The 26,961-nt window shown below is 46.3% G+C and overlaps 1 protein-coding gene across 3 annotated transcripts in view; it reads left to right on the top strand.

The window, feature by feature from the left end:
* Positions 1-1,339: 1,339 nt before the first annotated feature.
* lats2 (large tumor suppressor kinase 2) overlaps positions 1,340-26,961 on the top strand; it is a 29,309-nt gene continuing 3,687 nt past the window's right edge. For all 3 annotated transcript variants that reach the window (XR_013965568.1, XR_013965569.1, XM_080786604.1), the window contains exons 1-8: positions 1,340-1,835; positions 17,456-17,588; positions 17,762-19,389; positions 20,568-20,795; positions 21,292-21,646; positions 22,656-22,841; positions 24,832-24,938; positions 26,956-26,961. The exon at positions 26,956-26,961 is cut by the window's right edge. Coding sequence is in view for 1 of the 3 variants with exons in the window: in XM_080786604.1 (XP_080642730.1) it covers positions 1,461-1,835; positions 17,456-17,588; positions 17,762-19,389; positions 20,568-20,795; positions 21,292-21,646; positions 22,656-22,841; positions 24,832-24,938; positions 26,956-26,961 (3,018 nt within the window). In the remaining 2 variants the exon portion in view is untranslated. The remainder of the gene's footprint in view (positions 1,836-17,455; positions 17,589-17,761; positions 19,390-20,567; positions 20,796-21,291; positions 21,647-22,655; positions 22,842-24,831; positions 24,939-26,955) is intronic.

Raw genomic sequence — 26,961 nt, forward strand, 5'->3', positions numbered from 1 at the left:
ACTGAACTACTCATTATCATTGTCGATAATATTCTGATGTCATACAAAAAATGCCTAATAAAAACAGTATTAAAAAGAAAAAAATCCTGACAGTTTTCTGAAAAAGCTATGTTTCTATGTCAGTCGTTGTTCGATTTCTGCAAGCTATGAGCTTGTAGATCTGCTATTTTTCAATAGCTAAAGCATAACAATGCTAACACCAAAAGGGGTTCCCGCCCAAAATGGTTTAACCACATTGTAACCATGATTTTATATTTGGAAAAATAGCAGATATACAAGCTCATAGCGCGGCTACGAGCTTGTACTGTTCTCCTGTCTCCTGTTCTCTTGTTCTGCTGTTCTGAATCAATTCTGGGTCTCGGCTATACAATTAAATGTCAATATTATTGTCTTGGGTGAGGTGGAGGGCTGAGTGCCTCCTTAACATTCCATGCGTTAAACATAGTATAATTGATAAGATATTTGTGCCTTTGATCCATGGAAATCACAGACAAAGAAGCCCTTGCAAGCCGGCGGTTGGTTGATTTCCGGTTACAATGTCCCAATGTCCGCGACAAACCTGGGTTTTCATAATAACCATCTAACAACGGTGAATTAAACACAAAACAAATTACGTGTGGAAAGACAATGGAATAAATGTTGTGCATGGCAGGTTATGCGCTCAAAGTGTTTAACCACTTGAATGAATAGTGAAAATAATAATCTACAAGCTCTCAGTGTGCCATGGTGGAACCCATTGTGAGCTACAGATTGGTACATTTTTTATATTAATGATCATTTGTGACACATCTTTTACTAATGATGACAGGTCAAAAATACTAGGGATGCCAGGTTGGAAGTGGTCAAATGAAGCACAATCCTCCTAATCCCTCAAGAGCAGTCTCGAGCCCTGAAGCAGGGTGCTGTTTCTTTTTCCTTGTTTTGCCACTGGGTTCCCAGATTGCAAGCCTAGTTAACGATAAAACCAAGCTGTTGAACGCCTGTGTGTGTATATATATTATAACCACAATCACCATTCACCACACGGCAAACCTGCAGCTTTAACCTGATATCTCTCTATCTTCCAACAGGAGCGGGCAGGAAGCGCCATCATGGTTTGGGGCCACGGGGCCCCCGTAACCCCCCGCACGAGGGGGAATGTGAGCCCTGAAAAGCACACCATGGGACACCTGTAGTGCTCCTATCATCAGGGAGTCGCAGAGAGAGAGAGAAGAGAGACAAACGACACGACCGGCACGCTGCCGCGAGGGGGCCTAGGGGAGGCTCGGAGGAGGACTCCCAAAATCTATCCGGGTCACACAGCTCTGCAGGGAGGGAGGGAGGGAGGGAGGGAGCGCCGTAGAGTGGGAAGGAAGAAGGGCGTGTCCACTTGGTGTGTGTAGACACACGCGCAAGCACACACACCCGACGGCGGCCTCGTCCGGGCCAGAGGAGGAGGAGGAGGAGGCGCCGTCATCATCATGAGGCCCAAGACGTTCCCGGCCGCCCCGTACGTGGGCAACACGCGCCAGCGGCTCCAGGAGATCAAGGAAGGGCTGAAGCAGCCGGCCAAGCTGGTGAGCCAGGCCCTGCACGGCTCTCGCGGCGGCGAGGCCGGAGGACGCACGGCCGACCGCAAGGCCAGCAAGGAGGAGGCCAGCCGGCAGCAGCAGCTCCGGCCGCCCCAGAAGTTCAACAACTACCAGAACGCCCTGCGGGAGATCCGCAAGTCCCTCATGCCGTTCGCCAACGAGTCGGGTCCCTCGTCCTCCTCGGGGTCGTCGGGCCACCCGGCCGGGGTCGGGGAGGTCAACCGGCAGATGCTGCAGGAGCTGGTCAACGCCGGGTGTGACCAGGTGAGAAAATGAGAAGGATGTGTGTGTGTGTGTGTGTGTGTGTGTGTGTGTGCGCGTGTGTGTGTGTGTGTGTGTGTGTGTGTGTGTGTGTGTGTGTGTGTGTGTGTGTGTGTGTGTGTGTGTGTGTGTGTGTGTGTGTGTGTGTGTGTGTGTGTGTGTGTGTGTGTGTGTGTGTGTGTGTGTGTGTGTGTGTGTGTGTGTGTGTGCGTGCGTGCGTGCGTGCGTGCGTGTGTGTGCGTGCGTTTATTTGTGTTTATTTTTGTGTGTGTACGGCTGTACAAGCATGTTTGTGTGTGATGTGACACTATGTGAAAGTGCACTCCAGATTGCATGTTCTTTCATCTTTCATCTTCTGGCTCTGGGGAGCGTGTCTCTTGAAGGCAACATGGAGGCTCTGGGGCTTGTGTCTCTCTTGAAGGCAACATGGAGGCTCTGGGGCGTGTGTCTCTTGAAGGCAACATGGAGGCTCTGGGGCGTGTGTCTCTTGAAGGCAACATGGAGGCTCTGGGGCGTGTGTCTCTTGAAGGCAACATGGAGGCTCTGGGGCGTGTGTCTCTTGAAGGCAACATGGAGGCTCTGGGGCGTGTGTCTCTTGAAGGCATGGAGGCAAGCTTCCCAGAGGCAAGCTTCCCCGAGATTCCTTGCAAAGCATGAGCGGAAGCTTGCCAAGCTTCCGGGTACATAAAGGAAGGGGACTTTCGGTAGGACAATCAGAGGCAATGTAAATGGTTGTTTTCTCATGCCAATAAAGCTCCCTTGGATTGACTTGATAAGGCCCCGGAAAAGTTGTGCTGTGATTGGCCAGTATTCACTTGAGTGGCAGCCAGTGACGTCATGAGCGACACAGCGTGCCTTCCACACCTTCCACACATCGCTCCAATGAACTGCAGCGGCCAATGAGGCATCTGTTTTTTGTTTTAGATCTATGCCTGTCAGTGTCCACCACTGTGGAGTCTAGGGGTTCGAATGGTCTGTGATGGAGTGTCATCAGTCTCTGTGCGAATGACTCCTACAGGCTGGGGGAGGTGTTGAAGAGTGGGGGTTGTTAAACTGGAGTGAAGTGGTATGGGGAGTGGGGACTCACCACCAGGTCAGCCAGTAGGATTCAATAGCAGTGGCAAAACCAAAATGTGTGGGGAAAGCTAATAGTTTCTGTGCGTGACTATACTGTCAGGTTTCCATTTTGAACCGGAGGCCAGGGCAGGAATTTCACAGAGGCCACGAAATGTCCCTCATTTTGGCCTTTTGTCCTTCAGAACATGATGTACTATAAGACCACAGTGGACTCCACTCCGCACCACTGTGACAGTGGCCTTGTCCTTAAAACGATGAACATTCCATGCCTGTGTCAAGGTGTGTTTCTACTGCTGAGCCAATGAAATAAAAGGAATATGAACCCGAACAGGAAACACCTCTACAAGCTTAGTATAGTATAGTTAGTGAGTGGTTATTCAGACTAATCTATTTCAGTGATTTAAAAAAGATTAAATTACTGTATTGTTTGTGAATGACGATTCGTTTTTTGTTGCTTATAAGTCAGTTATTTGTTCTAAATAGCGGTTTTTATATATTTCCGGTTGATTAGCCCAGCCTGTGTATCCACATGGAGCCGTGAGTGTGTATGCTCATCACTTGCAGCTCAGATGGTTGGAGTGGGTCAAGACAGGTGTGTGTAAGTGTAAGCACACCCAGGCTATCGGTGGCTGGTATAACTACAGAAGAATGTTTTAACGGGATGTTATACTTTTGCTATTGAAAAATAGCAGATCTGCTATTTTTGAAAAGTCATGAAAATGTAGTGAAAATCTTTGAATATAATTATGTTCTTTCAGAGCGAACGTGTTCAACTAAAATCTTTGCTTCTGGGGGGTCCCTGGAACGACATATTTTCAGATGGAGGTCGGCGGCCAATTACATATAATTCTGGGGGTCCTTGACATGAAAATGTTTGAGAACGGCTGACATAGAAACATTTTCAGAAGACTTTTTTTTTTTTTTAATCGTCCTCGGGTCTAAATGTTTTAATGAAGGCCCTATGAGAGACATTACCCATTATGGTCTCACATGCAATGGCAATACAACCACTCCCTGCCAAGTGTGTACTACTGCAGCGCCACGTTTACATAACGCTGGGCCCCCCAAAAAATGCTCACACGTTGAAATATCACACGGACCGTCAGCCTCGCAACCTGCTGTGAGGCATTTCCTCGCCTTTCACCCGTGTTGATTTGAGATATTTCACACAGACAATCTTAATCTAATCCTGAGTCAGTCACAGTGAGTGAGCCGGGCGGGCTGTCTTGCTCAAAGTGGACTTTGACGGAACATACGAGTTACCTTTTCCTTCTGCGGAGTATCAGTCATTTTGACCACATGGCCACTCTTAAATTGGGAATGTGCATGCTGTCTTCTTAACCGCTTAAGCTCTGTATACTTTTGAATGATGAATAGCAGAAATAACCAATTGTGCTAATTAAATAAAATACAAAATAAAGTTTATTTAAACGTATGAGGTTCTCGATTTTTGCTGAATGCTCGCTCCCTTCAGGGTTGGGATTCAAGCTAGGGATCACTATGGTTGTGCATAGACAGTAGTGTGGTGTGTTTCACTATGGTTGTGCATAGTAGTGTGGTGTGTTTCACTATGGTTGTGCATAGTAGTGTGGTGTGTTTCACTATGGTTGTGCATAGTAGTGTGGTGTGTTTCACTATGGTTGTGCATAGTAGTGTGGTGTGTTTCACTATGGTTGTGCATAGACAGTAGTGTGGTGTGTTTCACTATGGTTGTGCATAGACAGTAGTGTGGTGTGTTTCACTATGGTTGTGCATAGACAGTAGTGTGGTGTGTTTCACTATGGTTGTGCATAGACAGTAGTGTGGTGTGTTTCACTATGGTTGTGCATAGACAGTAGTGTGGTGTGTTTCACTATGGTTGTGCATAGTAGTGTGGTGTGTTTCTCAGTTGTTGCTGCTGAGACAACATTTTAATTCTGCCAGAAGGGAGAGTCTGGTCTCTCTCGGGCAGAGACGATGTACTCCGATCCAAATCAGAACGGAGCGATATGTGGCCATAAGCGGCCGCTAGAGGCAGGATCAACGCGAGACTGGTGACATATTGAAGCTGTGCCACAGCGCAAATGTAACCTAACGGGACTACAACTCAAAATGATTATGGAGATATCATTTTTGTCCCACTGCTTCCTGTTCATCGTTTCTGCTTTAGAGAGCCCAGATGCAGGCAGGAGGAGAGAACTGGTGAACTCAATACTGCCCAATCTGGCTCAGACAGGTTAGGGAATGGATATACCGGTATATGCCACTTTCTGGAAAAGGGAACTACAATTGGAGCCTATTGTATCCGTAACTCTGAGATTGTACAAACTAAATTAACCAGGAGGGTCCGTTTTATTACATTTGTAGCAAGGGTAGAGCGGCCGGTAGAGCGGCCCAGGTGGGAACCGCGAGCACCCACCTAGTTCGATCCCAGGCTACCCCAGAGTGAGTGTCGAAGTGTCCTTGAGCAAGACTCTGAACCCCTAATTGTTCCCGATGTGCAGGTTGAATGAGGTGTGAATGGGTGAATGTGATGCAAAGCACTTTGGATAAAAGCACTATATATATAAATGCACCATTTAATTTTCCATTTAGACTCTCAGAGATAAATGAACACTTCAGGATATTACGGTATAGTAAACTCGCGTTTGGCCTCAGTAATTCTTCAAATCCTGAGTGATTAAAAGAAAAAGGGCGGTACTAACTGGATGCTGCTGCTGGTTGATATTAAAGGGCTTGTTGTGCACGTCAGTGGTTGAGTTCTGGAGGGCTGGCCCGAGGCCCGGGGACACACAGGCCCTGTGACAGGCTCTGGCATGCCAAACATGCCGCGCTCTCTCTCTGTCTCAGGCCCATGCACAACACTACCCAGAAATCCTTCCCCTTTCTCCTGCTCGCACTCAGCCTCCACGTCTGAGCTGGAGCGAGAAGCCACACACGCACGCACGTACGCACGCACACACACACACACACACACACACACACACACACACACACACACACACACACACACACACACACACACACACACACACACACACACACACACACACACACACACACACACACACACACACACACACACACACACACACACACACACACACATACATACACACACACACACACACTCCGTTCCAGGGAGGGAGAACCGCTTCAAAGTTCAAATTGATTTCACTTCTGTCACAGTGGGGGGGGGGGGTGTTGGATGCTAGTAGTCAGATGGATTCATGTTCGTTGGTGTGTGTTTGTGGTTGGATGCTGGCAGTCGTATAGATGTGAGGTCACTGCTCTTCTGGTTGGCTTTAAAAGGGATACGATGGTAATTAGTTAACAGAGAAAACGTCGGCGAGTTTGTTCCTAACGTTTTCCCCGCATACGCCAACAAAATATGAATAACGACCTCAAATGACGTTCTCCGCAATACTACTGATTTTCCTCTTGCATAACCACCACAACAAAAGAAAAGTAATCATTAACTGGTCATGGATGACAGGATTTGATAGAGTTTTCTTTTTAAGATAAGTGATAAAATCCCCTCCACACAGTTCATTAACCCAGTGGTTCCCAAACCTTTTCAGGACCCAGAAATTGACACTAATTAGCCCCGCGGACCCCCATTTGAAGAGATAATGCCAGATAGGGACCCCCGAGAAGACTTTTACGGCTCTAGCAGTGATTCTCAATCTGTTTAATTTGAAGGACCCCCAGTTTGACATGAATTAGTCTACGGACCCCCATTTAATGGCATTTCTATCTCTGAGACCCCAATTTATATTGTAAAATCAATGTTAATTTAACTCTTGAGAATTACAGACCCATAAGGGTCCATTTGGTTCCAAACTATCATTTTTCTGGGGACCCCCTGGAACTACTGCATTAACCCATTCAGGACGGGAACACCTTTTGGCGTTTTAAACATTATGTCATAATTTAGCTATTGAAAAATACCACTATTTTTATGGTATTGTTGGCCGCAAATCTTTTAACATACAGTATATTCTTTCAGAGCGAACGTTTTTAACTCAAATCTCTGCTTCTGGGGGAGGTCCCTGCCTGGGACTACATATTTTCTGATGGGGGTCCGTGGCCAAATACAGATAATTCTGGGGGTCCTTGACATGAAATAGTTTGAGCACCCACTGACATAGAATCATTGGTTTTTCAGAAAAGTGTTAGGATTTGTTTTAGAATCGGCCTCAGGTCTAAAAAAAAAAAACGTTAACAATGATGGATGGCAGACAGTAGAAGGCCATTGTGGGCTGCATGTCGTGAGAGAGCCATATATCCTCATCCTGGGCTCGGCCCAATCAGTGTTGACCTCCATTGGCTGTGAGTGGAGCAGTGGGCTGGACCGTGCTCTGGTCAATCCAAACAGGAAGAGCACATTCAATGGCAGCAGGGTGGAACAGTTCCTCTGTCGCTCCGGCGTGTACGTCGCCACAGAGAATGTCCTCTCTTCTGTCTGTCTGTCTGTCTGTCTGTCTGTCTGTCTGTCTGTCTGTCTGTCTGTCTGTCTGTCTGTCTGTCTGTCTGTCTGTCTGTCTGTCTGTCTGTCTGTCTGTCTGTCCTGGTTACATTTAGTCTGGTATGTCTGTCTCTGTTACATCATCTCTGTTGGTATACTGAACCATTTGGGTATCAAGATATATAATTACGTTCGCGAGTCAGTTTTGTGATTGCATTTTTATCTTAAAGAGAGCTTCAAGCTTCTGGGGCGCCCGCTGGCCAAGTGGTCCAGGCGCATGCCACATATAGGCTTTGGCTAGCTCTGGTCCATAGCTTTAATGCCTTCGCATTTATAGCTACTCTATGTTACTGTCGACTTCTGGGGCTTGCATAAACCATGCAGACCAGTATGTGTAATTAGAAAGCCTACTTTCCTTAGTGGACGCACTTCGAGCCCCCCACCACACGTATAAATGCACTTTTTGGCCAGAAAGGGATTTTGTTTTCACCTGATGTGCAGGTTGGTGCCTTGCATGGCTTCCTCCACCACCGGTGTATGAATGGGTGAATGTAATGCACAATCTATGTAAAGCGCTTTGGATAAAAGCGCTATATAAATGCACAATATGCCAATGTAAAGACATGCACAGCCACAGACCCATGGTCACGATCAATTGCAGTTGGAAATTGCAGTAGTTCACAATGATTGATCAAGTATTTCCTCTAGTTTGTAAAAGTTTTGGAAATGTCTTTATTTCCAAAACGTATTCATTTATTAAATGTGTCAGTTGTTTCTTGGTAAGTTGTCTGCCCTGTGCAATTTGTGATTCCGAAGCCTAAAAGGCAAAACAGAAATACAAATTGTTACATTCCAATGTTCAGTGCAAAAATCACAATTAAATCGTTTATCACAATTATTTGTTTGACAGTTAATTAATCTTCAATTTAAATGTGTATTGGTGACAGCCTTGTGTGACAGCTGTGTGTGTGTGTGTGTGTGTGTGTGTGTGTGTGTGTGTGTGTGTGTGTGCGTGCGTGTGTGCGTTCATGTGTGCGTACGTGTGTGCGTGCGTGATACTGTGATTGTGTGATTGTGGCAGGGGCCAGAAAACAGACCAGTCATTTTGCAGAGCTTTTTTTATTGCCACATTCCAGGATGGTAATGGCCGCAGCAGAACGGCCCCTTAGGGGTCTTGAAAAGCCCCCCACCCCCCTCCTCCTTCCTCCCAAGGCGGCTCTGCCGGCCGGACCCCAAGACCCCCCCCACCCCACCCCCCCCCCTGTTCTGTCCCCCCTCTCTCTTCTTCTCTGGAGACGCAAGTTACAGTAAGACGTGGCCCGTTACATAATCACCTTCTCTCAAAGGAAAGGGAAATGTGGTAGGGTGGAGAGTGTGTGTGTACATGACTGGACATTCCATCCTCACTCTGCTGGGGATGTAATGCCGATTATTTCAGTTTCATATCGATAAAGTACATTAATTGACGGAGAATTCCGTCAAAAGCGTCAAAAGCGTCAAAAACGTTAGCGTTTTAAATGACGGAATATTGCACCAAAGGCAATAAATGTGTTTTAACATGGAAATGATTGTGACGATAAAATCACACTCACACATGCAGTGAGGGGCGTTCTCATCATCATACATCATTATACATCACATTCCGTGCTCAGCCAATCAAATCATCACGAATGTCATTCCGGCCAATCACTTTTGGCGTCTTCAATTTTCTGCCCTCACTTTTATCTTCAATATGCCAATATCGCTATGGGGTTATCAGCCAATCAAATCATCGTCTTTGTGTTCACACAAACAGACAAGGCTGGGCATAGGAGAAAAATATGCGATTATCTTACTTAATTGTGATCAGATGATTGTGTAATAATGGTGACAGGCCTACACTCTGCTCTGCATGATTGAGGACGTTGCACTGGTGTGGTGTCACGTGCCACGATTAGCCGATCTACAAGCACACAAAGAGTCACGCTGCGCCACGCTGTGATCTTGTAGAGCGACTATTTTCGGCACGTACAAGTACACGTCAGGCCCACACTGTTCACCACTGATGAGAGTGCGTGTGTGTGTGCGACTGTCCGTGTCTGTGTGTGTGTGTGTGTGTGTGTGTGTGTGTGTGTGTGTGTGTGTTCGTGTCCGTGACTCCGTGTGTGTCCGTGTGTTTGCGTGTGTGTGTGTGTGTGTGTGTGTGTGTGTGTGTGACTGTGTGTGAGTCCCTCTTGGCATGTGCGTCCATCCCCTCTCCGCTCTCCTCAGGCCCAGCAGATGGCTTTGGTTTACAGGGTCCCGTTCTGGAATGTCTTTCAGAATTGGGTCAAAGTGAAAACTAATATAAGAAAAAACTTTTTTCCCCCCCTCTCCTGTCTTTCCCTCTACATTTCTAGATCTCTCTCTCGTGCGCCGTCTCTCCATTTTTCTCTTTCTGTTTCCACCTCTCTCTCTCTCTCTCTGAGGGGGACGACCTCTCTTTGTCTTTTTATCTGAGCTCTGATTGGCTGGAAGGCAGCAGCAGCACGGTATTATGGAATTTGATGATAGCTAAACCGTAGAATAAATGTGTGTCAGTATAGTACTGTCACCCTTATGCAACGTGTGTGTGCGTGTGCGTGTGGTGTGCGTGCGTGTGTGCACATGTGCTAATGTTTGTGTGTGTAAAGGTTACTTGTGTGTCTGTATGATACTTGAGTTTATACCAATACTACCAGTATCATGCCTCAGATACAGCGTAAAATTGTGGTATCGGCGAGCATGTGCGCTAACGCATCCATCAGATATTTTGTTATATATATATATATCAATCATTTAATTTGTCACGTGATGATAGCTCTATGCTACTCAACAACAACATACATGTGCGGTGGTGTTTAAAGTTACAATCTCTTAACTAGATAAAAACAGAAACGCTATATGGCGTCCATCCTCATATGCACGCACGCACAGACACACACACACTGGACTTTTACTTGTAGCAGAGTACTTCTATATTGCATATATTGATACTTTTACTCAAGTAAAACATTTGAGTACTTTTCCCACAACTGCTTATAACTATATTTATCAACATAGTATTTGTTATAGTTGTGGTGTGGACTATGCCGTCCAATTGACTTGGAACAATTTTTAAAGGTATAATTTCAGTAGTTACAGTCATAGTGCTCGGTGTGAATGGTCGGAGAAAAGACAAACTGCAGAGAGAGACAGAGGGAGGGAGAGGCGGAACAACTGACAGACAGATGGACGGACAGACAGAGAGAAAAGACAAACTGCAGAGAGAGACAGAGGGAGGGAGAGGGGGAACAACTGACAGACAGATGGACGGACAGACAGAGAGAAAAGACAAACTGCAGAGAGAGACAGAGGGAGGGAGAGGGGGAACAACTGACAGACAGATGGACGGACAGACAGACAGAGAGAAAAGACAAACTGCAGAGAGAGACAGAGGGAGGGAGAGGCGGAACAACTGACAGACAGATGGACGGACAGACAGAGAGAAAAGACAAACTGCAGAGAGAGACAGAGGGAGGGAGAGGGGGAACAACTGACAGACAGATGGACGGACAGACAGAGAGAAAAGACAAACTGCAGAGAGAGACAGAGGGAGGGATAGGGGAACAACTGACAGACAGATGGACGGACGGACGGACGGACGGACAGACAGACAGAGAGAAAAGACAGACGTACAAATAGCTTGAATTCCTGCTTCCTGGGCTGTGGAATGTTGGGAGAGAACATCTGTCGCCAGGACAGCCGGGTCAGGGCTGGAACGCACCGCTAAGGCCCGTCCACAGCCGACTCCACCCAGACGCACACGCACATGCACGTACGCACCGTCACACACGCACACACGCACGCACGCACCGTCAAACACACACAGGCACACAGTCACACACACACACACACACACACACACACACACACACACACACACACACACACACACACACACACACACACACACACACACAGGCATGCCATGCATACACATGCACATTTAATATCAGATATCCCCTTGAAACACAACGACACAAACACAGAAACACACGGCACACCCCTCAAAGCAAAACATGCACACACGCAGTCACACGCACACGTACGCACGCACACACACACACACACACACACACACACACACACACACACACACACACTGAACGCACATGCACACAGTGCCAAGAGAAGGAGAGGGAGAGAAACAGAGGGACATACAGAGAGGAAAAACTTGCACAGAGTGTAAATGGTAAAATGGTGCGTTTATATAGCGCTTCTATCCAAAGATCTTTACAGAGATTGTGCGTTACATTCACCCATTCACACACACACACACACACACACACACACACACACACACACATTCATACACCGATGGCGGAGGAAACACTGTACACGATTATCTTTTGCACACATGCACTCCACACCCAAAAACCAACACACACACACACACACACACACACACATGAACCTACCGTTTCCTGCCTTTCCGAGCTGAAAACATTGGCTGCTGCTTTCAACATGGTTTTTCTTTGACCGGTTCCCTCCCTTCAGAATCCGCATCCCCAAATGTTCGGCTGTGTGTCCACTGTCCCCTCTGTGTCCCCAAACGTTCGGCTGTGTGTCCACTGTCCCCTCTGTGTCCCCAAACGTTCGGCTGTGTGTCCACTGTCCCCTCTGTGTCCCCAAATGTTCGGCTGTGTGTCCACTGTCCCCTCTGTGTCCCCAAACGTTCGGCTGTGTGTCCACTGTCCCCTCTGTGTCCCCAAATGTTCAATAATGTGTGTCCACTGTCCCCTCTGTGTCCCCAAATGTTAAAGAATGTGTGTCCACTGTCCCCTCTGTGTCCCCAAATGTTCGAATGTGTATCCCAGATGTCTGAATACTGTGTGCGGTGCCGCGCTCCGCGTCCCAAACATTTGGGCAGAGACCAGTGCCAGCAACTCTATTCTCTGTCCCCTGCTGTGTTTCCTTATCATTTATTCCTTTCTCAGCACTTTTTCCCATTAGAAACATGGGTCATTGATTTGGTCACAGTATCATGTGACACCTCGGTTATAATGGCCCTGCAAATGCTCATAATAATATAAATAGCTGACGTGTAAGTTCATGATGCATCACAGTAGGATGCTTTGTGAGCTTGTAGATCACTATATTCTGATATAAAAACATAAAAACGTCAACCATGCATCCTCTCATACTGGCCAATCAGAATGCCTGTTGCCACAAATGTCATATTTGGCAGACAATTGACCTAATTTCTCCTTTCATTGTCGATGGCAAATATGAGACGTGTGGGGACAAGATGACACACATTTTCCGTTCCTTGTCAATGTCTTTCAATTTAATTTTTTAAGTTTGTGTTGCGGACATTTTGTGCCGACAAAAGCTGTATATATAGGAGTGGCTAGCGCCCCTCAAAGAAAGAAAAAAGTGCTTACAGTATCACAATATATTAAAAGGTAACCCCCTGTATTGTGATACATCTATTGGGTGGAAACCTCATAATTATGTCCAAAACTGTTACTTTTCATGATTCAAATTCAAAAGTAGCAGATGTGCTACCTTTGATGCTTTGGTGTGACGCTGCAGTATGATCAAGTATACCGCGTTAATTGACGGAAAACACAAAATGTTAAAACATGGAGACAGAAGATGAACTTAAAGAAAGTCCTCCGTTCAGTTCAGGTTGAAAATCCTTCATTCCATAGAAAAACAAGGTTTTAACCCTTACCTTTTCATGTAAGAAAATATTCTTCTCTGTGAACTAAACAGAGCACTTTCTTTAAGTTCACCTACTTTTACTTGTAACAGAGTATTTCTATACATTGCAGTAATGGTACTTTTACATATAACATGTGAGTACTCTTTCCACCACTGGCCAGGGTACATTGGGTGGCACATGTCTCTCTCAGCATGCGCTTGCTGCTGTTCCGCCAGTGGCCTGCAGGAGCACACATGCAAGCGTTGCATGGCCATGGCCTGGCCTGCCGAGTGGCAGCAGCCGGCCACCGGTGTCTGAGTTGACATGTCTGTGTGGTGAGGTCATATGCCATTCATAGGGATTTCCTCATCTAGGTGTGGGGAGAGAGAACCAGAGAGGCCTCTCTCTTTAGTTTGGTGTTGGGTTATGTTGGTGGTGGTGGTGGTGGCAGGACGTTCATAGCTGACCATTCATTGTCATACAGTATTGCGATTATATATGTTTGGCATTCAACATTAGAAGATTAGAACATTAAAACAAAGCAACGTACATACATGTTTTCCGTTTGGGCTTTGCAAACCAAATTTACACACAGGCAAATGTTATTAAAAAAAAAAAATGAAGCCTATTATGAAATAATAAAACAAATAGTGTACAATGGCCTACAAGCCATATATACAGTCATTTTTATACTTATTTGGTTAATGGTGATATTAGCTGGTCTACAAAGCTCACAAAAACTTTCAAACATTTCGCAACATTAAAAAAAAAAGGTTTTGCCATTAAGATTTGATCTAAATTCTAAATGCCTAAACTAACCACTCCCCCTGCTGGACAACATTTGCATTCTGCCAGAAGAAGGAGTCTGGTATCAGAGATGATGTACTACGGACCAAATCAGACCGGAGCGATATGCAGCAGGATGCGGCCGCTGGAGGCGGGATCAACGCGAGACTTATGACATATTGAAGCGCTGCCACTGCGTAAATGTAAACACAACCTAACAAGACTACAACACCAAATTATTCTGGAGATATCAAATGTTTGTCCCGCTGCTTCTGAGGCTGTTTGTTGCAGTCTGGTTGTTGTGGGAGGCTGTTTGTTGCAGCTATAGTTGTTGTGGGAGGCTGTTTGTTGCAGTCTGGTTGTTGTGGGAGGCTGTTTGTTGCAGCTATAGTTGTTGTGGGAGGCTGTTTGTTGCAGTCTGGTTGTTGTGGGAGGCTGTTTGTTGCAGCTATAGTTGTTGTGGGAGTCTGTTTGGACAGCACTAGAGAATCAGAGAGCGAGCAGAGGAATTCGACTTGGCAACGTTTGTGCAGAACAGCAGTCGACAAGTAGAGTTGACCACTTGTACAGTCTGTGAGTGAGTGTGTACTGGCACACATTGTACTAGGACAATATGACCGTATGCAGTGCAAATAGAGTTAAGGGACAAGGCATGAAATGCAGCAGCCGGGCCAGCTACACATAATACGGTATCTGAATGGCTTCCTGTTGGAATCCCCTGCTAGTTGTTCACCCTTGGCCACTGGCTCCCTGCTCTGCTGTTAGACTGGGCTTTGCATTGTTACAAACACGGTAAGAACACAGAGAGGGTATGGAGTGAACCATATAGCATAGCTCCAGGTTTGACATTGTTTAAATTGAACCATTCCAGGCTGCCTTCACTATCAGGTACACAAATATTCGGCATTGAATTGTTCAAATATTAGATTAAAGTAATAGTAAGTAAAGTAGCAAAGCCCTCCAAATAAACTATTCGTGGTCTAGCACTTTTTGTGATCATAACAATGGTTTCTTCTTGTCTATGGCTATTCGTTTGATAAGGCAAATAGACCCTTTAGTTTGACGATAATCCCGGGTCACATTTTATATTATTATCCTATAGAAAAGTCCAAAACATGGTTCTGGAAATGTACATATCCGATTGTCTTAGTGGATGTATGGTGGTGGGTTTCATTTCATTTCAACACAGCACCATTTAGCATTGTGTTCATCACTATTAAATAATAGCCCTATAATTAGTTAAAATAATTAATGCAATTCCAGTACTGTAAGTATGATACGATAGTCTGATACGATCTACTTAAAATGTTTAAAATCTTTATTTAAACAGTTGAGTTTCTCCCAATGTGATCCAGATGGGCTCAGCAGTGTGTTGCTAGTGGGTCTGCCCACCCCGACACTTTAACGAGTGTCCAGGGCTGATGGAACAAATTCCTCATTTTGGATTCCTGCAGGTTTGAAACGCCTTTCTAATCTTCCTTGCTCTAAATGACCAGTGGAATGATTGGCATCATTTTAATAAAAGACGGTAAAGTGGCTGGAATGTTCTGCGAGCATCGCCCCAGTGTTTTTTTCTCTCTCTCTCTCTCTTGATCATAAATTGCCTGTTCTGGGCTGGCTTAGGGCCTTTGTGGTTAACCAACATTTCTGAGATAGGTGACCTACATACCTCTGGTCTCTTCCAATGACCCACCTGTTGAACCGCAAGATTCCAACTGTGGGATGAGATGAGCATGCTTGGCCCCCACCTGTGTGTGTGTGTGTGTGTGTGTGTGTGTGTGTGTGTGTGTGTGTGTGTGTGTGTGTGTGTGTGTGTGTGTGTGTGTGTGTGTGTGTGTGTGTGTGTGTGTGTGTGTGTGTGTGTGTGTGTGTGTGTGTGTGTGTGTGTGTGTGTGTGTGTGTGTGTGTGTGTGTGTGTGTGTGTGTGTGTGTGTGTGTGTGTGTGTGTGTGTGTGTGTGTGTGTGTGTGTGTGTGTGTGTGTGTGTGTGTGTGTGCGTGCGTGTGTGCGGTGTCATCTGGGAGCCAAAGAAACATATATGTATGCTTCCACAACAGTAAATCATTGTGCAATAGCCTTTTTTAAATGTTGCTTATAGAAAATACTGAGTTTGGCAGTTTAGAGAGGTCTCCTGGGTCACTGACACTGTCTTTGAAAGTGTTCACGTTTCTTCCAACTTGTAGAGTGTATCGTCTAAAACAGCTGCAACTGTATTATTCAGACCGTAGGTCGCATTTACTATGAAAACCTGCATCTCCCGTCCGTTAGTTAGTCACCCATGCCACATCACGTCTCCATATATGGTCACGCCTCGTGACATCACGTCTCCATATATGGTCACACCTCGTGACATATCATGTGACATAATGAAGCCCCTTGGATCTCCATATATGGTTGTCAGTCCAGTACATCACGCCTTGTGTCACACTCTGACATCATCAAATGGATAACCAACCATACATGGAGAAGACTGGATCATCACCTAGATCTGCATATATGGAGCCGGCCAGCAACTCTACATCTGACCACAAACCTCAAACCCTTAGATCTCCATATATGGAACTGACCTGTTCTGACATTCCATATGTTGATCCTGTCCCACCCGTCCTTCCCATTCTGACATTCCATAATGTTGATCTGACCTCATCAAACCCTGTACACTCAAGACACGCTCCATATATGGCCAGTAAATAATTAATTCCATGTTGTTCTGACCCCCCCATACCAAAGCGCCAGCGCTCGCCCAGCAGTCTGCCGTCACCCAGGCAGATGCGTGCACGCGAGCTTCTCGCTCTCAGGGCGTCTTACTGGTTCCATACTGGGAGAATTTACAGATACAGCTGTATTATTGTAGAACCGAGGTCTTCAACCCTTTTCCAGGTCAAGGACCCCCTAGATGAGAGAGATGAAGCAGGGATCTGTTCCCCATCACACAAACATTTGGCGGATGGCGGAGCCCCTGTAGTAACGCTGAGGACCTGTCGAATATACATTAACGGTACAGATGCAGCTGTAGTAGAAGGCTACAACGTTCACCCGGTTTGGGGATTAGAAGAAAGTAGTGTGGCTACAGCCAAACGGCATGTGGGGGCTTGTAGATCGCTTATTTGGGGAAGTTTTGGAAACCTTTTGAGAACCTAGTTAAGAAAAAGCTTTTCACCAAAAGTGTGTAAATCTCCATGACAAACCCATGCATAAAGACTTAGGGGCTGGAGCACGGAGAAGTGTGTGTGTGTGTGTGTGTGTGTGTGTGTGTGTGCTGTTTCTATGTTGTTATGACGGGCACAGGAAGTCGCTGGTACATGACCCCGACTGGAGAGGATGCAGGTGCATGGACGGCCGCTGGGACAATGTTTTTAAATCCTCCTCGTGTGTGTGTATGTGTGCGTGTGCCTGTGTGTGTTTTTTTTAATATGTTGCTGCATGAACGCCTACGGCATTTTGCGTAGGGTTGGGTATCGATTGTGCATTTCAATATATATTCAATGTAACAACATGCATAGCATTTCAACTGTAGCGGTTCTAGCATGGTAGCGGTCCTAGCATTGTAACGCTTCTAGCATGGTACGCAACACAAATTTTGGGCCAGTATTTCTAACTATCACCTTCCCTTCTGTCCTCCTAACAGGAAATGGCAGTGCGTGCCTTGAAGCAGACAGGAAGCAGAAACATCGAGGCGGCCTTAGAGTACATCAGTAAGATGGGCTACCTGGACCCCCGCACCGAACTCATCGTCCGCGTCATCAAACAGACCTCGCCAGGTAAACACACACGCGCTTGCACACACACGGCAGCACACGCACAGCTCTCAATGCATCGAGATGTATCATGATTATAATCAATTGTAAACGCATTAGTTTAATGAACTGCACGCCTCTACCATGTTGTAAGTAACCTAACGCTACTCATGATTACATCTTCCTGGTCCTCTCAGGAAAAGGTGGCATGCCAAACTCCATGGACCATCGCCCCCCACTGGAGGCTTCAGGGGAAGCAGGTGCCATGCCGTCGTACCACCAGATGGGCGCGCCCATGTACGATGGCGTGGCAGCGGCGTATGGTCCGGAGGGAGAGATGCCCAGACCCTACATGGGCGCTCCCCCTGTTATGAACTACATGATGCCCCCGTCTGTTGCAACGCAGGGTCCTGCCATGAGTAACCCCATGGGCAGACCCCCCAGCATGGGTGCCTACCCCCCGGGTATGGCTCCGCAGAGCAACCCAGGAAACGCCATGTACCCGCCTGGGGCTCAGCAGAAGGCTTACCCTGGCAACATGGAGCAACACGGGCCCATGATCAGCTACAATGTCGCTGGCCAGCCCCTGCAGCTCCAACCCCAGCCTCCAGGTGGCCCGGTGCCGGGTCCCCACTACGACTACAGCCACCCGCGGCCTCACATGATGGAGCCCTCGGGCTATGGGGTCAAGAGGAGCGCCTCTTTCCAGAACAAGATGGCGCCTCCTCCCATGGCGAACGGGCCGGGAGGTGGGGTGGGTGCAGGAGGAGCTGGTGGATACCCCGTCAACATGTACCTGCCACCCCACACCCACTCACATCCGCGCCAAGCCAGCCCCACCTCCCACCAGGTCCACATGATGTCCCGCTCCCCTGGCGGGGCGCCAGGGCCGTTGGGGCCGGACTTCGCTGACCTCCCCCAGAGCCTCCTCACCCCCTCCAGGGCCAGCCTCAACCTGGACTTGTACGAGCACCACTGGGCCGGGCCTCCGGGCCCTGAGGGGGCCCCTCCCGCTAGACAACCCCAGCCGCAGGGCCCGTTCAGGGGGGAAATTCGAAGCGTGCCCAGCCGAACCAACTCCTTCAACAACCGCCCGGCCGGGCCCCCCAACGGCGCCCGGCCCGCCATGGCGGTAGCGCCGCCCACAGCCAGCAAACAGGACGCCTCCCTGGGGCCCCCCAACACCATCACAGCAGTGACCTCACCGCCCATCCAGCAGCCCGTGAAGAGCATCCGGGTGATGAGGCCTGAACCCAAGACGGCGGTGGGACCCTGCCACCCCGGCTGGATGGCCGCCCAAGCTCAGGCCCAGGAGACGGCCGAACCCCTGGCCTATATGCCAGAGGAGCCTTACCCCCTGGAGCCGCCGGCTCAGGAGCCTCGCTGCCCGCCGCCCCCGTACCCCAAGACGCTGCTCATGTCCGGGGCGGCCGGCGGAGAGCCCGGGGCAATGGAAGCGGCCGGAGCGATGTGCGGAGCCTCCGAGCTCGCCGCGGCGGGAGGAGGCCCCTCTTCTTCCAGAGGCGTGCACGCCTCTTGCGGGAGCGGAGGGAGTGCGGGGAAGGGGGAGGAGAACCAGCAGCACGGGAAGGACAAGACGAAGGCGACGAAGGGGGAGAAGGCGGTGAAGGACAAGAAGCAGATCCAGACGTCGCCGGTCCCCGTCAGGAAGAACGGCCGCGACGAGGAGAAGAGGGAGTCGCGCATCAAGAGCTACTCCCCGTTCGCCTTCAAGTTCTACATGGAGCAGCACATCGAGAACGTCATGAAGACGTACCAGCAGAAGATGAACCGCAGGCTGCAGCTGGAGCAGGAGATGTCCAAGGTGAGAGGATTTAAATGATATACAGGCTGCAGCTGGAGCAGGAGATGTCCAAGGTGAGAGGATTTAAATGATATACAGGCTGCAGCTGGAGCAGGAGATGTCCAAGGTGAGAGAACCACATGCTTTTAAATGATATATGCCTGTGACAGTTTTGCGACTATTTGCAAAAAAAATTACATCACAAGCAGTTGCAATTTATGAATGTGAGAAACATGGGGTTGCAGATTGTGTCTAATTAAGGTATTCTGGTGCACATCATCTGGCCTGCTTGTAATCCAAGCCAATATTTGATACATACTACGACAGATGAGCGTATGTAAGGCAATGACACACACATATATGACACACACACACACACACACACACACACACACACACACACACACACACACACACACACACACACACACACACACACACACACACACACACACACACACACACATACAGTATGTCCTCCATTCAATCACTGGCTGCATGCATACAGTCCTTACTGACCCCTATTCAGAGAGATTTTGAAACATTTTGAAAAGAGACCAAATCCAATCACAGTTAGGTAATGTTGCAATGTGAAATGAAATGTTTGGTAACACTTTCTATGAAGCCCACATTTATATCAATAAATTATATATCAATTTGAGGGTTCTTGTGGGAACCACTGCTGTAAGAAGCAGAATGTTGGTGCCGTATTTCCACAAGACTGTGCAGCTGTATAACATACAAAACACGATACTATAAGAAAGTATAAGAAAAGAGGAAAAAAAAAACAATTGTACAGGCAAGAGTTACACTATAAACCTTCTGCAAAAGGAACTTAAGCTGAAAGCTTAAGCTTAAGCTTTATAAACAGAATAAACAGCAAAATGACAAAAAGCCGGGAGCCAGATTCCATCCAGGTTGAGCACAGGGTTTCCTCGTCATAACTCCACGGGTCTGCCTGCAGTCCCCGTTCTTACCACTAGGGCAAAGCGCCTCAACGTTGGAGAGCTTCACTGGGGGCTTGGTATGCGCGTGACATGATCATCATACCCGGAAGTAAAAAAAATAACTTCTGGGCTTGACAGCCCATACATCCAAACAGAAAGGTCCGATCTGACTGCATCAAACGACTTTAAACTCACTTTGCCACTCGATTTGCCACTCACGTTATGCATGCGCATGCCCTCTGTTCCTCCTAGGCCGGCCTATCGGAAGCGGAGCAGGAGCAAATGCGGAAGATGCTGAATCAGAAGGAGTCCAACTACAACCGTCTGCGGCGTGCCAAAATGGACAAGGCCATGTTCGTCAAGTTCAAGACTCTGGGAATCGGCGCCTTCGGCGAGGTGTGCCTGACGCGCAAGGTGGACACCGGCGCCCTCTATGCCATGAAGACGCTACGCAAGAAGGACGTCCTGAACCGCAACCAGGTAATGAAACGGATGAAATGCGGCATGAGATATTTGTGATCCGGCGAGCCGCCCCGCGTCCGAAACGGTCGAGAAATTACAGAGTTACCGTGTAGGGGTCCCTGGAGGGGTCCCTGGAACATCCCAGACCCCCAGGAATGCGGCCAGGGGGCTGGCCCGGTTCAATTATTTTTAAATGAGAACAAAAAACATTTACCGTACGTGACAAAAAGAACAGATCTACAAGCTCACAACGTGCTGCAGCGTGAAAATGTGTCACAATCGTTTTCAACTCAAATCTTTGCTTCTGGGGAGGTCCCTGGAACAACATATGTTCAGATGGGAGTCGGCGGCCAATTACATGTAATTCTGGGGGTCCTTGACATGAAATAGTTTGAGAAGCACTGACATAGAAACATGGGTTTTTCAGAAAACTGTCATGATTTAGAAGAATGGTTAATAGCATTGCATTCCAATGGTATAACTGTTTGTTTGCATGGAACCCCCCCCCCCCCAGGTGGCCCACGTGAAGGCGGAGCGGGACATCCTGGCGGAGGCGGACAACGAGTGGGTGGTGCGTCTCTACTACTCGTTCCAGGACCGCGACAGCCTGTACTTCGTCATGGACTACATCCCCGGCGGAGACATGATGAGCCTGCTCATCCGCATGGGCGTGTTCCCCGAGACGCTGGCACGCTTCTACATCGCCGAGCTGACGCTGGCCATCGAGAGTGTCCACAAGATGGGCTTCATCCACCGCGACATCAAGCCCGACAACATCCTGATCGACCTGGACGGTCACATCAAGCTGACCGACTTCGGCCTGTGCACCGGCTTCCGCTGGACGCACAACTCCAAGTACTACCAGAAAGGTGAGGCGTGAGGCCGAGCGGGTCCCCGATGTGGATACAGGCCTGTCACCATTGTGACATAATCGTCCCATCGCAATTATCTCCTCATAATCGTCATAATTGTTTCCATGTTGGACAATTCTCATAATCTTTTTTTAAAGTATACAAATTATGAATATGTCAGTAATTTCTTTGTATATTTCAGTTATTTGTCATATCTTCCCTGTGCATTCTTTGATTACCAGGCAGAAACATAAATATTCTTTATTCATATATTCCAATTACATGTTCAATGCCAAAAAAATACAATTACATCGTTAATTGCAATTATTTGTGTGACAATTCATTTATTGTCAATTTAAATTTGTAATAGTGACAGCTGTAGTTGTTGATTAAATATATATGTATTCAGTGGACGCTATATATGGCTGGGAAATAAATAATGTAATGTTGAATAATCGTCGACTTTGAGGAGGCCAGGTTGAAAGTATTTAACCAATGAAAAGTATTAACAAGAGCTTGTTATGCAATGTTTAACCAGTAAAATACATTGAGACATCAAGTCTCCTTTTCAAGTGGGAACTGGCCAAGAGTGTCCGAAATAAAATGACACTTGTTGTTAAACGATGTTTTTTAAACTTCTCAGGGTTATTATCAAAGCCAATTTTAGTCTGGTCTGCAGGCCATTCCACATACCCCCCCCCCCCCCCCCCACCCCCCCCCCCACACACACACACACACACCTTTTATAGCACAAAACATACAGTATTAGTATTAGTATTTATTTATTCAGCACAGTAAAAAAAAGAATACAGTGAACGTACAAATATAAGAAGGGTAAAGTGCTAGGCTGAGGCAAAAAAAGCCCAAGGGGCTTATACGAGGCCTCTACCTATGTAAAACACAATGAAACATAGAATATAGAATATCCAGAATACATGACTGCAGTATATAAAACAACAAAACATACTGTATATTGCATTATCATCTTTTGTATGTAACACCACTTGTTCTTCTGGGTCCTCTGCAGGAAGCCACGTCAGACAGGACAGCATGGAGCCCAGTGACTTCTGGGACGACGTGTCCAACTGTCGCTGCGGCGACCGTCTGATGACCACGCTGGAGCAGCGCGCCACGCGGCAGCACCAACGCTGCCTGGCTCACTCCCTGGTGGGAACGCCCAACTACATCGCTCCAGAGGTGCTGCTTCGCAAAGGTGGGTGCTAGGGGGATCTCGGTTACCAATTGGTTCGTTATTTGATAATAATTGATAACCGTATCGATGGATTAAGCCGTTCAGTTGATAAGCGGTGTTTTTAACCCATTTTGGGCGGGAACCCCTTTTGGTGTTAGCATTATTGCATTATTTGCTTTAGCTATTGAAGATTTTTTTTTTTTAATCGAAGAACCACTGACATAGAAACATAGCTTTTTCAGAAAACTGTCAGGATTTAGAAGACATTTTTTAAATCTGATCTCAGGTCAAAATTGGTTAAACCGGTTAGTTGATAAGCGGCGTATTTAAAAACAATCTGAGAATCTTAATTTCCCTCAATGTCTTAACGTAAAAATCTACATAAAAGAAAGAATACAAAAGGCATATTATATTCTTTAATCTAATGTTTATTTGACCATTTGAGATACAGGACCAGGCAATGGCATCTTTTATGAGGAATAAAAGTGCACTGTCTTGTCTGTCACATCACATGCAAAAGCAGAGACATTTCTGTGGCTTCCAAGGTGGGGGGGACTTTTTTTAACCGGCCCACATGTGCTGGTCACATTCACAACAATGATAGAACTGCAGTATCTTCTTTGAATTGTTAACTTCTACGTTTAATTGAAGAATTAACATCCCTAGTGGGTGGCACGGAAAGACCAGAGTATGCTTATCTATGTATGAATACAGCGTTCATATATTATGGCCCAAAAAGACCTTGTCTTCTGTGTATTGTGCATTTATTTTTCAAATCTGATTTACTTGTCGACTGCATGAGTTGCGAATGTTTCAGGAATTAAACAACTTTTGTAGGTTCTTAAAGGAGAATTCCATACTAGAAGGCTTTCTTACCTTTATTTGTAGTTGTTACGTCCCCACCAAAGAGGTCCAGGTGTTATTTTGTGCAAAAGTGCATTATTGGCTATTTCCCCTAACATAAGCCCTCAATGAATTGCATTGAATTGAATATTCCATCGCTCAAAAATCATTTTTTTGCATATATCCTCTCTTCATAATGTAAATAGTATCCCAAGTGGCACACTTTACTACTTATTTAGATGGAAATAAGTGAATTGGCACAAAAACCCAACCCCCATTGAGGGCTTATGATAGGGGAAATAGCCAATAATGCACTTTTGCACAAAATAACACCTGGAACTCTTTGTTGGGGACGTAACAACTTCAAATAAAGGTAAGAAAGCCTCCTCCTAGCATGGAATTCTCCTTTAACACAAGTTGTATTACTGTCTGGCACGCAGTATAACAACATCCGCTATATTCCGTATATTCCGCTCTCACCTTCACAATAAGGTCACAGTGCATCACAGAACACACTGGCTGGACATTCAGTCAACAGGGAATAATGTGGTGGAAACAGAGCTACACTTTCTAACCATCTGCCCACTATGTGTGCGAACGCAGCAGCGAGATTTGTGAACTGTTGCGATAAAAGAAGGTTAGCCAATGGAATGGAACCACCCTAAGGACTACTGCCTGTATGGAGTAGACCCTGTCATGTAAACAGACCTGCTGCTTTTACACACACACATGCACGCACGCACAGACATGCACGCACACACACACACACACACACACACACACACACACACACACACACACGCACGCGTCGCACGCGCACACACTTCAATTTGAGGCTTTCTTTCTTTTGTATACCATTTAAATAGTTTTGAGGAAAATGCAGCTTTTTGTTCCAAAATGACTTCAAATATTCGTTTCAAAAAGCTTCATACGCTGTATATATAACATGTATATAACGATGCAATGTGACATAGCTCTGTTTACACAATGCTGTACCCCTCCAACTGTATATATACTTTCCCTATTTTCAACAGTTTTATTATATGTTGACCCTTGCATTTGGCAATGTAAACGTATGTTTTCTCATGCCAATAAAGCTCCTTTGAATTTAATTGTACATTAACATTAAACGTAACAGTGAATTAAAGGACTGTCTTGTGTGTTCCAGGTTATACACAGCTGTGCGATTGGTGGAGCGTAGGAGTGATCCTGTTTGAGATGTTGGTGGGCCAGCCCCCCTTCCTGGCCTCCACCCCCACCGAGACCCAGATAAAGGTCAGTTATAATGGGGAGGCGTCACTGCTACACACCTTCGTTGTGGTGATTGACTGGCCGACTGGGTGATGATCCACTTGACTGCATTTTCAGACATAGACAAAGGAGAATGTATTTCTACTTTAATAGCAGAAACCGCCCACTCTATCGAGGCACACACAAACAAACAAGCCCTAATACCACCACTTTTACAGAACAACATAAATGATACAAACCAACAGACAACTAACTACACAACCCTTTGTAGAGGGTTTATTTGTCACTCACTGATACAGGTACAGTGAAATTATCATGATGGCACTGGCAGAATGGCAGCACGTCCGGACCTTTGCTTGTGGCCTGCTGCCTATTGGCCTGCCTGCCTGTAAAAAAAAAGAAAATTATCATGGCGGCCCCCTACAGTTGCGGCCCACCGGGAATATGCCCGGTACGTCCTGTGGCCAGTCCAGCCCTGCTCCAGTGCCCCGGTTTGGATTCATATTGTAAACAAGGCCTGTCCAGGCTCCGTTCAGCTTCCTAGGTTATGTTCACTTCCGGTAGACTGGAAATGTGGCTTTTCAAAATAAGAGCTCAAATGGGAAAAATGCTGGCGTGAATTAGATCCTAATTTTTCAATAAACGCTAGCGGGCTAAGTGTTAATTTACGTCTAATAAAAAAGTTGATTAAAGTTGTCGTTATCAGAGTTGTGGGTGTTGTTTACTTAATGGTAAAGTTTGCACTTAATATCATACTGTTAGTGTTACAGTGTGTACTTAACATTAAATGATGTACTTAGTGTGAGATTGTGTACTTTATGTATGCCTATCTATGATAGTGTTACATGTGTACTTAACATTGAATTATGTAATGTACTTGGAGTTGGATGTACTTTATATATGCCTAATATAGTGTTACATTGTGTAGTTTTCATTTTATTATGTACTTAGTGTCCGTTGCTGTATTTGGAGTTGGGTGCACTTATGTATGCCTGTAATGTACAGTATGTATGGTAGTGTAATCCTGCATTCGTACTGACAAACTACAAAGCTACAGCCAGGCTACAATTCATTTTCAATGGAACACAGCGACATGAAGATACAAGTGTAGCCTTGTCGCCCGCTACAAAGCTACAAGATAAAGTTGATCTGGCTTCAACTTCATCATACTAGCAGCTACTAAGCTGCTGTTTAACCATTTCCACATACCTTCTTTCTCCACACAATTCCCACTTGTAACAGGGGAAAAACAAATGATTTCCATCAGCCTGTTCCCTGTTCTTTTCAACCCAGCCTTTGTATTTTCCTTCACTTGCCGGACGCACGTTTGATGGCAAGTGTGTTGTTCAACACTTGAACGGCGACTTGGCGGCAGATTTGCTGCTTTGCTTTATCGTTTGTAGCTGCCAGTGTGAACGCAGATTTACACTGTGTACTTAAAATTACATTTTGTACTTGGTGGCAAATTGTTGTGTCAAACAGTTGTGCCAGTCAAGCTTTTGATTTAATTTGGTATCACACTTTTACCTGCAGATGTCTGCAGATTCTTAAAGATGGAGTGCCGTGATTTCTTTTCCACCCTAAAACATGATCATCAGGTCTTATTGTTATATAAGGAGGTATAACTTTTTCAAAAAAGTGTACAGTATTTGTTAAAATGTTGTTAAGTATGCCTGTTTTGCCTGGTGGGTGGTGATGGGTGGTGATCCACCTTATCATACAGCTGTAGTTGTATGATAAAGGGGGAGGGGTTAGGGGCTGATAATGTTATTTCACTATATTACTGTTTATTTCATTGGCCCGTTTGATTGTCAAGGGTTCAGCCTCCAGGAAGAAACCCTAAATACAAAGTTAATACACCATTGCACATAAAAACGACTCCAGGGTGTCTAATGAAGTACTGTCACCTCATAGACAAATTGTGGCACTCCCTCTTTCAAATATATGCTTTCTATTTGTACATAGCGGTATATGCTGTTGTACCTGCCCCTAGGGGTTGTCGTTGGAGTTGCTGTAACATTGTGTGCCCCTCCCCCCCCAGGTGATC

Source organism: Protomyctophum bolini (assembly GCF_963924005.1).
Source record: "Protomyctophum bolini genome assembly, chromosome: 16".
Classification (NCBI taxonomy): Eukaryota; Metazoa; Chordata; class Actinopteri; order Myctophiformes; family Myctophidae; genus Protomyctophum; species Protomyctophum bolini.